General features: G+C 33.2%; 1 protein-coding gene across 1 annotated transcript; it reads left to right on the forward strand.

The window, feature by feature from the left end:
* The first annotated feature begins 12282 nt into the window (after positions 1-12282).
* LOC115483473 lies at positions 12283-12709 on the forward strand. The gene has a single exon (XM_030225583.1). The coding sequence runs from the start codon at positions 12337-12339 to the stop codon at positions 12571-12573; it is 237 nt and encodes a 78-aa protein (XP_030081443.1). The 5' UTR covers positions 12283-12336; the 3' UTR covers positions 12574-12709.
* Positions 12710-13506: the final 797 nt, after the last annotated feature.

Genomic DNA, 13506 nt, shown 5'->3' on the forward strand with positions numbered 1-13506 from the left:
ATAGTTGTTCATGGCCGTAAAACAACTAATTTAGATAACTTAGATCATTTATAAAACCAAATCGCTTAAGAGAAGTTCGACATACATTTCGTACTGTTGTGTGTAAGTATATAAGAATTGCTGAGTTATGGTGTTAAACTGGCTAAAAACGGGGCTTGCAGTGAGTGCGTGAGTGGATGGCTAAGATTGCTCGTTAAAATTAAAGGAATGGTTGACAATATTCACTACTTTTAAGAATGTTGTACGACAGTAGAGATTGGTTACTCCATATCTGGAAAAATTACATACACTTATGGTCAAAGCGTAACCAGTAACAAGATCTTATTTTCCTTTTTCTAAGGAGAGATCAACATTGGGGACAACTTACGAGATTATTACCTTAGAAAAATGGCATTTGGAATGGAATAGGACTTTGTTTGGCTATCTTTCTTGTATCTGTAGATATCCTTTATCCTACCATTCGTGTTCGGTTGAGTAGGCCTTCATTTCAACAGAGCAGAGATTCTAGAGAATATCTCCCTCCTATACAAAACTCTGCAGCAGCAGCAAATTAGAGCTCGTTAAAAGGCACACTTTTTCTATTCGGCCCCGTTGGCTGTAGTAATCTGTATTGTCTGGTTTGAACGGATCACGTTTCAACAATATCTACTGGTTTTTGCTGCCAGTTTTCTGGGTGACAACACGTGAAACTCCATGACGTCTCACTATGTCTGCCGTACCTGCCTCCAACGAACCCTCGGATAGAAAACAATGTGTTTACAAATATTTTCGAAACGAGATAAACAAAGGACCTTACAACTTTTGTTTCAATGATTGACTTTCTGAACCATCAACTGATGTCTTATGTTGATTTTGATTTCTCTTTTGCGGAGTCTTGTTGATACTTTTCAATTTTAATACGTTAATTTCTTTAATTTTTATTTTGGTTTAGTAGCGGGGTCCACCCAAAACAATCTCAGAGATTTTAAAAGAAAAAGAAATTCAAATTAGAAAATTAGATCAGAATTAGCTTAGTTAATTCGGATTTGTCCATGGCGACGCCTTTACTAGATGAGAATTTAAGCCGTAATTCAAGTTTCAAAATTTGTTTCCTATTTTTAATAGCTCTAGTTGTAGCAGATATATGTACTTTATATTTTAGGTCAAAGGCTTTCAACACAAGTACATATTTCGAATTCGAAGTCTCAAGTTTTAAATAGGATTTGTCCATGCAGGTATCTAATCAGTCTTAGCATCTCAAATATATAACAATATTCCATTTTTCAAGTCGCATGATATATGCATTTACTCGTGAAATAATTTTGGAATACTCGCGCAACAATTATTTAATAAGGATTCGATGTAGCTTTTAATGACAAATCCCTGTGATTGTCCTCTTAACATATAAGCCGAATATATATTTCTTCCACAGATTTGTGTATATATATTATTTATATATGTCTTCTTTACCATATTTACTGAACCTTTTTTGTGTCTATATAATTTCCATAGAATTGTATTTGTAAGAACGAGTGTATCTGTTATTTTAAGTAGCCTTGCAATAATACATTGCTGCTCATCTCGATAGATTCGGTATGCCGATAACGAAAAATAAAAAGGAACTCAATATAATAAAATGTTATTGTTAGGGTGGATTTCCTTTTCCTCTGAAGCTGGTTGAAAGATTTCTACAAACAAGGCACTAACAATGGGAAGCAGCCAAAGAATGCCACATATTAACAATTGGAAGGTAAACCTTCAATTTCAATGGGCAACCACTGCTTCGGCTTACCACTGAAGCCTGATTGTCGACGGTCGTTATGTGGGATACTCTTGGGATTACCCAATACCATTGGCATCTCAGCCATGTTTGTTTATAGTCTCTGAACTTATTGGCATTTACTCTGTCCAGGCACATGACATCTATGTATTCCTACTATATTTCATTTAAAATTGACAACTTTGCTATATAAAAGTGTGCATTTGATTTTGCACTTTGTTATATTTCTAGAGAATGAGTTTATTTTGATTATTTATTATTCGATAATTGTAGCTATTTTGAGATTGAGCAGAAAAGCCAGTCAATTAGGTCAAATTAGGCTACAGATATCAGTTTAATTTAATTTTTAATCTAGGCACATATGTAGCAACTGAGATTATTTGATAAAATCGAACTAAATGAAGATTTGAAGGTTTACCAATTTGGTTAGAAAAACACCTCTGATAATCATTTGGCAAAGCAGAGATAGTAAAGCAGCAGTTTCAGGGCGCAACCTACTAACAGTTGCTATCGTAAGGGATATCAACTTTACTTAAGCATATGTATAACAGCTACATGTGCATCACATTCTGAATCCTGAACTCTGATACTTCCAAAGTTGTTATCTCTGATGTGCAATCTCCTAATTCGCAGCTAACACCGAGCACTCGCATTGTTGGGACCTAAGTGCCCGGATTATCACCAACCAGATGCGGCCAGACGAAACGAGACGAGTTGAAGCAAGACGAGAATTTATTTTGTGTTCGTCTAAGAGCATAAATATTTTTGGAGTTTTTCATATTTTCTTAAAGATATGTTTGCCGAGATAAGGCAAACAACAGACGCGGGATCAAATAACATGCTACCGATTGTATATGTGTTGTCTTAATAAACATTTCGACCATTAACATTTTTTTGCTGATTGTGTTTCTGTAAATGAGCCGTAGCCATTGCAAAGGCCAGACTAATAGATTATTTCGTGGTCAAAGCTACAACAGAATGAACTTCAACTTCATACATTAATTTATATATTTTGTTAAGAATTCGTACTGACTGAGTAGCTTAGATATATTTGGAAAATATTGAACAATTTGGTTTGAGTTGTAAAGCTGATTTCATTCCCAATTAACCAATATTAAAATATTTCAAGCAAGTAAAAAGTCTGCACTCCAGATTAAGTAATAATAATATCTCATATCTATGTAATACGCTGATCACAGCGGACAAGAATAATATTGCATTTTGTTATATTAGTATACTTAAGCATATGCATATTTTCTGTGTTGATTTGTACTTACTTGCTGAATGCATTATGATGAACGATTTTGTATGATTGCCATATATTTGGTTCGAATATGTTTAAATAAAATATATAATAATAACAGTCCCATGCGTAATTTACAAGGAACTATATTCTGCATTTGATCACTTGACAAATGTGCAAATATTTGGCATTTGGCACCATTTGCAAAAGTTATGCTGTCAATAGGATAATGTATGTGTCGAAGCATTTCTTATCGAACATTAGGAAATTAAACTCTCCCTATCCAATTTCTGCCTAGTTTTGCAACCAAATGGTACATTTATGGTTTTCTTTTGTTTTTATTGATAAACATATTTATATATAGACAAACGAGGTAAGGTACAGCTAATATATATATATATATATTTATATATTTATTTATGTATATTAATTGACGTTTGCGAGTGCTTAGATGAATTATTTGATTTGTTTGTTGTTTAACTAAAGCATTGTATTCCACCTTCGTTAATGTTTGGAATCTGTTTCCGAAAAAGCCCAGAAGCTTGTAATATTTATATTTATATTATTTAGTCTGTCTGTATTATTTAGTCTGTCCAGCCGTCTGCAAGCCAATTTGCTGCTATTAAAGCTGGAAATTGTAATATTTAAAAAAATAATATATCAACGTGTGCAGCATCTTAAGATAAAAATATATAATTTTAATTGGCATTTGATTGTGATCTCTTCTACAATTTTACACCATTTCAAAAACTTCAGCTGTCGTAATTATCAGTTAATAAAATTTACGATAATTGGGGTCTAAGACTGCTCTTAAAAATATGATAAAAAGTCTTTTGAGCAGTGAATATTCACATAAATTGAAATTAAATATCAGGGATCTATGTAGTTTACGGTAAGGAAGTAGAATAGTTTTATCTAATTCATCCGAACGAAGTAATCAGTTTATTATATATTATTATATTCACGTTCAAAAAGTAAGATCTTAAATGGTGCGTTAACAATTATAGCTTAATACTTTGTTATTAGCCTTTTTATTCCCTGATGCATGATGATGCAAGTACCTCATCTAGAGCGTTCTTACTTAACACAATCAATTTTAGTGCAAATGCTTAGAATGCATCTAAAAACCATTTTGTATAATTCTGCGTACTAGAGCCCGCACAGTTGAGAACTTCAATTGGTCAAGGCAATTGGCAAAAGAGCATAGCACGAAATGCCATTAGAGCATTCTCATATAAGCGATTGTTCAGTCACTTCCGTTCGAAATTTTCAATTGGCATTTAAAATGCAACGTATTGTGAAAAAGTCCTGCGGAGCTATGCACGAATGCCTATCAATAAACGAAATTGCAAGATTTACTTCTACTAGGGCCCTGCAGGCATTCACACTCGACTGAAGAGTGTAGCCATTGTTTATAGAGTAGGCCATCCATTCAGTTGTGTAGACAAAAGAAACTTATCTGCACATGCGCAACGAATGTCCAGTTTTTCAAGAAGCGTCAATGACACCAATTCTCAAAGCAAACCTTCAATGGTCAGCGGGTTTACACATGCTTTGGATTGTCCTTTAACTAAAATCAGACAATGGATATACATATACATAAAAAGACTATAGGGAAAGAAACAAACAATTTGTCAAATAGGTATACATTTGCAACTGCATATATATATATATAAATATATATATATATATATATATATATATATATATATATATATATATATATATATATATATATATATATATATATATATTATAAATATATTTATAATATATATTTATATATATATATATTTGTATACATTTGTTGTTTATATTTATATTATAATTTCTTTACTTTCTTTACCACAGTGTAAGTATAACATTATTTGCCAATCATAGATTGTTATCGTCTATGAAACAATGAGAATATAGATTTAAATTTCAGTTCAGTGTTAGATACTGATATGAATATCGACTTCATTTAGAGCGTTAAGTTAATACTAAAAATTAATAATAATAGAAATACTTAATCAGCTATAAATTGAACTGTTCCACAATGTAGCCGATTTATCTGTTACTATACAAAATAATATTTTACTGCTCTGTGTACTTTTATACCTATTGAACCTAAAGTCTATATATTTTCAACAACGACGAGAATCCAAGTCGATAAATCCATGTGCAGTTGTCTAGCCGTCTAGCCATTTATAAGTACTTCATGCGTAAAAAGTCAACGATCTCGGTACCACAAAGATATAAACTAGAACATATAGATTTTTATATAAGCTTGTTGATTATATTTACTTCAGATGCCACAATTCTGCTCAACCATTCAAACTAAATGGACTTTATTAAGTGCACGACTAATTTGATCTACTAACAATTATCGGCTGTTAAATGAGTTATCAAATAAAATACTTAACCTCTGAAACACGCTCTTTACACATCATATATATTTAATTTATTTAAATAAAAATATGCCAGTAAAGTCAAATATCTTTAGGGAAGCAAATGTCCAACGGACTTGGAAATACCCAGAACCCCGCACTATATTACAAAAACACATTATGTATTTGTATTTATTTACACAATCAAATATCATATTGGAAAGAAAAGAAAAATCTACATTAGGACACCAGGACATGAATCAACAACTATCAACTCTTACCTCTAGCTCTGCGCAAATTTGGCGATTTTTAAGAGACATGCTTGTATCAAAAACATAACAAAAATCAAAATTATAGAAAATAAGTAGTAAAGCTCTAGTCGTGATCGTCGGCTAGGAGATACCCTGATCCCAGTCCTATCCGCGTTTTTTACTATTTTCAGTACGTTGCATCGGCTATTAAAAAACATATAATATCTGACATTTTGACACCAAGGTTCACTCTACCAACACCGCTACATCATAATAAAGAAATAAAAATAAAGACGAAAAATCGACCGTTCGCCGCCTGGCTCGAACCCGGGAGTTGCCGTTTACAAGCATCGCCTTTACCAAGACCCACATTGCACCGCTTGATCCAGGAGTTGCAAATCTCAACTTAAGTAGCAGCTAACAATTCAAGCACAATTCAATCGCAATTTCGATTCTTCGAATAGAAAAAAGTACACGCAATAATAACGTTATTTCAAACTGTACTTAAATTATAAGATTTTGAGGAAACTGAAGCCGGTACCCAAAATAAAAAGAATCAAAATTTTATACATACATACATACATACAATTAAATACAATGAACGTTTCTAGCTCTTAACCCGTATAAGATATAATTTAATAACTGCATTTTCGTCATGTTCCTAATCGATAATACTAAAATGGGAATAGTTATCGAATATACATCAATATATTGGACTGAACTAGTCGTCCTGTTCACGAATATGTATACTTTATGGCGCCTAGCACGCCTCTATCTGACCGTTAGTTGTGAAATTCTTGCACGTGACGAGGTTTGCCAGCGAGACAGTCTCTCTGACCACGTGTGCTGTAAATGTCGAAAGAAACCGAACGTTTCACAAAGGCGGTACGAGGCTCTGACTTATGAAAAGGAAAGAGACAATTGTTAATTACTATTCGCTGCGTTCTTAACGTGATTAAATAATAGAAAGCAAACTGAAGAATCAACCCCAACCATATGTATATTTTATAAATATTTGGATATATTATTAATCATGCACCGATAAGTAAAGTAAAGATTGAGTACAATAAATATCAGGCTGTAATCGAAACATAAATATTGTAACTATCAAATATGTTTAAAGATACAGATTTAATCCAACTATTTTAAATGAAAACGTCGTTTAAGTTTTCTTTCTACAAGTCTAATAAAGTGATGTAACTGCGAAAGTAGTATTATCTTTCATAAGTTATCCCCAGTAATACATAACACATACGTTAATGCATAAGTTAAAGATATTCGTAGGCTGCTTATTGTTATAACTTATGTTAAAAATGGATTATTAAAAACTGAAATCTATTGCGAAAAACACGTTTTTTCTTGCCTTTTGATATTGAAATTATGACTTGATTGATAAATTGGTTTCGGGGTGAAATTACTGTCAGTATCATTACTCAAATTTAACCACAAAAATGTATATATATATTAGCCTCTTGAGGACATAAATCGGGAAAACATATTTTTGGAGTTTAGCAGCTTTTAGACCATTAATGAGTATTATTCAGCCGGTATTCTTAATTGTTTTATAAATGTTAGATTATTATCTTAATTAAAAATATATTCAGAATAAATATAAAAATATTGCATTCTGAAATTTATTAAAATCTCACAACATTATTTTAGTGTTTAATCAAATTTATCATTATAATTATTACAACTCGAATATGATATAGTTTCAAGTTTTCCATCCTTTTATTTTAAAAAGCATTGATAGCTATAGCATCCAGCTCGAAAATCTTGCAGATACAACTCATTTACCAAATAATGATGCTTCCTTCTACCTGTCATATATATTCTAACAAAACCATTCTATTCTGAATTCTCAACTTGCTCTAATTATGAATTAATTATTCGCCATCGTTATTATAATAATAATTCAATCAATCATACAATAATTAGATGGTGATCCCATAAGCTGACAGTGAGACGCTTCATCAGATCTATAAGAAAGCTTTAATACAAAATTTGCAGTTTCCAAAGCGATTTCAGGTTCCATGTTGGAACCATCACCTCATAGCTCAGTCAGTCGGAACAATCTCGTTAGACTCTGTCGATGAATATGTATTTGTAATAAAATAGGCCTTTCAATTGCCTATTTACACTGTTAATTTTTCCTTTGCAAACGGTAATTTGTGCGGACATCAAAGAAACCATGGCTAAGACCACCAAGCCAAATGAATTTTCCACTTTGATCCCGCCGTATCGAGGACCCTCATTGTAGTTGCTAATCGCACCAGGTGCTGGATGCGTCGGCTTGACACAAAATAATGGAACGGCGGCGTACCCGAAATGACAAGAGAATAGTTTTGAGGTGTCTTGTTTCGTACGCCAAACATTGTGAGAAAAGTAACAGTTCCCTTCCTCCGCTTGCCTTTGTGATTTTTGCTGCTCGTGCAGTGAGCGTGTTTTTGATGGGCAGAACAGGGCGGTCTCTGATTTACTTTTAAAATGCCGTCGAATTTAGTAGAGCACAGACCACCAGTAACGCCATAGCCTAATATTTGATACCTACACCGATGGCTCTACTGAAGAACTTTGGCACAACAACACACTGAAATAATTATTAGTTAACTTTATTATACACAATTATTAATTTTAATTATTATGTAAATATCAATATTAATGTAATTGAATTACCATAGGAGAGGATAAATAAATGCTTTGCTTTATAAGAAATTTCTGTCAAGTCGGAAGGAATAAATTTTACTTTTTACAATCCTATAAACAAACAAGGTGAGGCGCTACCGACTGCATAATACTTATTCACGGCCAAATAACAATTAAGTTTTTTTGGTAAAATATTCATGAAGAATTCTGCAAGTAAGCTGTCGGGCCTTGGAGATAGTTTCCAAAACTTCACCCACAAGGTGAAAAATAGATTTATAATTTTTGTATATCCATGGAGGATGTCTACAGTATTTAGCTGTTTAACTTTAGAAGATACGTTTTACCCGATGTGCCATGCCCGGCATAGATATTTTCACTATATATTCCAAATTTGAAGTCTCTAGGTTCAATAGAGCTGAAATGGTTTGCGCACAAAAAAAACGACCAATATGTTTTTTCGCTTCTTGAATGGGTACACAAAGTTAATAATCATAATTATAATTATAATAATCATAATTAGAGGCTCAGAAGAGGCACTCAAGACACACCAGACCAAACACACTTTGACAGGCTTCTGTTACTTCAAAATATATTTTATATATTTTTTTTTCACTATTTAAACATAATTTTCTGATTAAAAACTAAGCATAGTCCTTCTGGATTCGCTTAATACACATTTTGTAAATGTTCCTGCTACTTTTTTAAACTGTGTGGGTGTATGTACATAAATACAGATGGATGCCATGGAAACGGTTGATTGGTTTTCTAAAGGAATTTACCTTGACTGCACTTCACGTGCGAATTAATTCGTTTCACTTGGCTAAGATTCTATAACGAACCAGATCCTTGCCATTTGGTTTGTTTGACTCGCCAATGTTCCAGGTATTTGAGTGAGAAATTCATTTTTCTGCTTATAGTTTTCTTCTGTCATCCAATCTTACTCAATAATGGAAGAGTTCGTTTGTTTATAGAATTCATAGATTGCAAGTTAATTAACAAACTTGTAAAATCTTCCAACATCAGGTTACTCTCTTACATAGAAACCCATAAGTTTTGCATACGACTTTTAGGCTCAATGAAATGAGTAAATAGAATTTGATTTGGAGAGGTTGTAAAAAATGATAATAATAAATTACCTTTTAATGAAAACTGCTCTGCTCGCAAATAAAAATAAAATATTAGGTGCTATAGGCCGGTGACCTAATTCGTTTTTGAAGTGCTCCAAAACCCTTTTGTGTACGCTATCCAATGAAAACGAAACTTCTCGTCCAAATGCCCTTACTATACAGAGAGCGTATGCTGGTCCCACTAACCTAAAGATGCCGCACCTTTCTTATGCTCACGTCATGATCGTGCATTCCCAATTGACAATTACGGAGTTAACGAAATTCTTCCTGCAAAGATCAACGTCAGTGTAAGTTGATTAATGCACTCCAGTCTCGGTAACTCCCGCGGGATGAGTTTTTCAACTCTCAAAAAAAATATATAGAATAAAGCCCGTTGGTGAAATATATTAAATATATAAATGTATATCAAATTCCAAAATTCTAAATAAAAAAAGAAAACTTTAGTCGCAGATGTCCGACTAGTAAATACCTCGATTGAGTTCCATCTTTTTAAGTATAAAGTCTAATCGTCTCATAAACTTAATAAGAAATCAACAACTCTTGCAGTAAGTTAAAAACATACTTTAAAAATATATTGCATCTAATTAATAAGTTTAAGCTGTGGGATATTTGTCATACACACGGAATGAACTGTTCGAAGTATCAAATAATTAGGCTTGTAATTTTGCTGTAGACATTTACATTGGAATTTGATGACAAATTAAAATTAGCGTTTAAATTAAAATTTGCACAGTGCGTACTTCTGTCGTTCCATGTGCCATTTACTATGGTTGGACTTTGAAGCATTTATCTTTGGTTACCATTGGACCTTAAACTAGAAAGGGCCGTCGGCATAATAAGTGAAATACAATATTACTGGATCGAAGCAATACATCGTCACCCATTTGGAACAAATTGATTTTCCTTAACGGGCGACAAAGTCGATCCAGCAGAGCAGATATTGTGTAGAGTTTTGAGGAACGTGATCTTTTTACTATAATTAAGAATACGAAGGCTCATGCGTTGCAAATTGGAAACTGAAAGAAAACATACCAGTTGTCACTGGTAGAAACTAGCAATGGTGTCTCCTTTCATACTAAATACAATGGCCACCCGAGCATTTGTGATTCCTGTGCGTAGATTCAGTTGCTTAAGGTGTGGGTGCAACTTGTCAATGCTTGGGTTTGATGACTGGACTTCTTGACTGTTTTTCCTTTTATTTCTTAGAAATAAGCCTATGTTAAATCAATTTGTTCCAACTCGTTGAAATTCAATTGGAAGGCCCGTTTCGTTTCAGCTGTTCGACACGAACAATTTTGTGTTTTACGCTCGCATTACTTGCCTCAAATGGAGTTTTCAAATGAATCTAACTTATCTATAAGCGTGTTCAAAATGATACCGAGAAATCGCAATTTACACGATCATTTTAATTTTCTCTTATACTTCAATTGCCCAATTTACTCAAAATATAAATATATAATTACGCACCTATATTATCTGTTTTTTGCTTTTATGGATTTATCTTACGAATGGGATTAACAACTGTAAATATACACCCATAGTTTGTCACATACCATGTGTGCATATATAAAACGCAAATATTGAGTGCCTGTTCCCACAGAGGTACATAAAAAATAATTGATTTCTAATTAAGAATTAAGATTTATATTAAAAGCTCTCAAAAAGGCAAACAACATCCAGAGATATTAACAGATACGGAAATAGTTTCTCAATAAATGAAGTTGTTTGACGAGCACTAATGAAATGAACCAATTCAAATGAACTAGTTCAAATGAAATTGTTAAAGTGACCTAGTTCAAATGAACTTTTTCAAATAAACTTTTTTAAATGAACTTTTTTAAATAAACTTATTCAAAGAACTAGTGGAAATGAACGTAGTTATTGATTATTTGAAACTTGAAACTTGATATGCGTGTGCCGTAGACGGACATACAAAAAAATGTCAAGTCTTTAGCTCAGAAGATGCAGAGATCGACGCGTTCACACATACGGACAGACGGACATACAGACAGACAGACAGACGTCAGGGCTCAATCGACTCGGATTGTCGTCCTGATCAAGGATATATACACTTTATGGCTGCCACGCCTCCTTCTGCCTATTACATTTTCACAAAACCATTTTACTCTCGGATCAGGGTATACAAAGTGAGCTGATTTTGGACCAAGAACGAGTGTTATACATTCAGTCATGTTCGAATATATCTTTCTTAATTACTTTAACTTGGATTCTTGCTATTGAGTTGAGCTTGGTATGTGGTAGAAGCAGAAAATGTGATTCCAGGATCTTTGGATGTTATATGTGACAAATGTGCTACGGCAAATGGATGATACAAAATTTCAAGTGTTTCGTTTTAAATAAAAGATGAAAGACATATAGCGTGTATATGGATTTCTGGTCTCTTTAACAGCGGGGAATTGCTTTTATTCACACAAGCGGTCTGTATTCAATACGTGATAAGTACAGACATAAATTGTATGATGTTTCTAACAACATTTTCTAACTGTATGTATATATGTTAACGGGAATTTATATAATAGACAAATATGTTTGTTAATCTGTATTTGTTTGCTTCCGAAAATAATAATAAGATAATAATTTATATCGATCGAGCATTTAATGAATATATACAATAATTGTACACGGGATCAGATTCATGAAATATTTATAAACCGATTGCTTCTAGTCAATTACACATTTACTTGTGAACATATATGTTAAAAATGAAACAGATCTACAACTTACAAAAACATATATATATATGTCTAAGACCCTTAACCAGGTAGATAGTACTACCTGACTGTTATTGCGTACATCGTAGTTTTTAGTGGTTGTTTTCGGGCAGCAAAAGTGGTACAAAAGGCAGACACTGCAGAACAGAATCATCATTCTTACTCCAGCTCTTATATCGACCGGATCAGTTTTGATATTTTGCTTTAAAATGATTGCCGAGAACATTCCACATGGCAACACCATCCCGAAGCCAGCGAAGAGATCGTTTACTGGTGCTGTCGTAAACCTGAAAAAACTAATGAAAACAGTAAAACGAATTTTCGAAACATCGAGGCCAGCATTGGAAGAGCACTTCTCTGAACCGATTTTGACAAGTGCTCCTACAGAGGAGGAGCTTCAAAACTGGCTTAATGAACAAATCGAAGCCAAAAAGGAGGCGCTGTAACAGAATTCTGCTGGAACTCCTGACGACCTGTGATAGGACTTGTGCTCCGGCACGATTCCAATGTCGGCAAATGGCTTTAAATTCATTCTGTGATAGCGAGAGTACGAGACTGATGAACATAGATATGTACACGCCTCGAGAACACTTCAAGATCACGGCTCTTGCCACTTATACAACTGTACTTGATCATTGTCTTCCGTTAGCTTTAAGTAATTGTTTTAATGTTTATTTGGATAAATAAAATAAAACCAAGAAAAAACAATTCTTAAGTGTTCTTGTATTACGTTATATAGAGTAAATTACTAGGAAATAAAAAAGAGGCAAGGTCACACAAACCGAACTTAAGGGTAAAGTTGCACATTGCGTTGACCCCAGCAAATTGCCAACATCATTGGAATCCAGCTACGACATGAGGTTTGTAATCTTTGTCAAAGTAAGGACCAACGGCGTGTTAAAGAACTTATCTGCAAACACTAAATATGCCACCTCTAGATATAATAGATGTAGATCCAAGCATCCGAACAAAACAGATGAATTATATTAATCTACCAAACTTCAAGACTAGCAAACGACCTCCTGACAATCTGCCTCCTAAATACATGCAAATTCTAATTAAAATCAACTTAGTTTAGTAATTAATAATCATTATTATTCAAAAAATTGAAGTTAAATCAACATTTTATCAATATCCTATGTTTCATAAGGGTGAGCTTAACTAATAAACTGTTCACGTTCCACGATCAATTCACCTGTGCGGGCTAAGCCAAAATCAAGTTAGATGCTTGAAAAGGCAAAAGAAAAGAAAAAAGAACAAGTATGGAGTACTGATTTCAATTCAATTCAATCTATTTTTTCGCTATTCATAATAGTACGTTGTAACTAAATTCGAAGAAAAGAAGAACATGGGTTTAATTCTAGATTACAATAAAAGAA

The sequence above is a fragment of the Drosophila hydei genome, unplaced genomic scaffold (assembly GCF_003285905.1).
Source record: "Drosophila hydei strain 15085-1641.00,03,60 unplaced genomic scaffold, DhydRS2 tig00000001-arrow-pilon, whole genome shotgun sequence".
Taxonomy (NCBI): Eukaryota; Metazoa; Arthropoda; class Insecta; order Diptera; family Drosophilidae; genus Drosophila; species Drosophila hydei.

Excerpts from the sequence above, each read along its gene's own strand:
- LOC115483473 (XM_030225583.1), top strand. The coding sequence starts at position 12,337 with ATGATTGCCGAGAACATTCCACATGGCAACACCATCCCGAAGCCAGCG.